General features: G+C 37.5%; 1 protein-coding gene across 1 annotated transcript; it reads left to right on the forward strand.

Moving 5' to 3' along the window:
• Positions 1 to 40: 40 nt before the first annotated feature.
• LOC117110374 (follistatin-like) lies at positions 41 to 874 on the forward strand (the record flags this gene model as incomplete). The annotated part of the gene is made up of 2 exons (XM_033253071.1): positions 41 to 502; positions 686 to 874. Coding segments are annotated over exons 1-2 (595 nt in total), but the record flags the coding sequence as incomplete, so codon positions are not given.
• Positions 875 to 877: the final 3 nt, after the last annotated feature.

The raw sequence follows: 877 nt of genomic DNA on the forward strand, positions 1-877 counted from the left end.
TTAACTTCATCATTTTTACAATTTTGCATGATCTTAATGGTGAGTGCTTTACTCCCAATTATCTAAACATTTACAACCAATAACTACCTGCGTCATATGAGTGTCCTTATGTTTTTTTCTGAGACAACTATATACAACTGTCTAAGTTTTTACAAAGGGAACCGAAAGTTAATGTTATTAACAAAACATATTGTCTTTCTACTTATTTTATCGCATTTAATATTAGTGAGCGGAGTGCACTGTTGTGACATCATCGATTATGGCTGTCCAAAATCATTTACATTAAGTGGACCCGTATGTGGTTCTGATGGGTCCAGTTACAGCAACCTTTGCGTACTGGCACGCAGATCTTGTCAAACATCAGGCTCAAAACTTGTGAAAGTCAGTTACGGTACATGTGACAAAACGTCACCAATTATAGAAGACGAATCAAGACCAAATACCAATGTCTTTTGCGTAGATAAAAAACATGGGAAGTCATGTGATGGTGAATGCAAAGTAGGTGAGTTGACGTTTCGATTGTACGCTACATTATTATCCTTTGTAATGCAGTATTCCCGCTAAAAATTTGCCAGTCTCCTAAAAAGTATGCTGCGCTCTAGAGTTGGCTATACAAAATGCACATTGTTTGATTTTGTTTCTTAAATTAGTCTATAGTAAATAACTGTTTGTTTTTCTTTTTTAGTGAACAATCACCACTGTTGCGACATTCGAAATCGGTGTCCAAATAAATTGAAGAAAACTGGATCTGTCTGTGGAACTGATGGACGAACCTACGGGAACCAGTGTGCACTTGCTAGGAAATCTTGTCGCGAGCATGGTTCAATACTGCGGATGGCACATAAGGGCTCCTGTATAAAAAATAAACCTCCGCGTC

Source organism: Anneissia japonica, unplaced genomic scaffold, assembly GCF_011630105.1.
Source record: "Anneissia japonica isolate Jap-2015-1 unplaced genomic scaffold, ASM1163010v1 scaffold287392_len877_cov230_single, whole genome shotgun sequence".
Classification (NCBI taxonomy): domain Eukaryota; kingdom Metazoa; phylum Echinodermata; class Crinoidea; order Comatulida; family Comatulidae; genus Anneissia; species Anneissia japonica.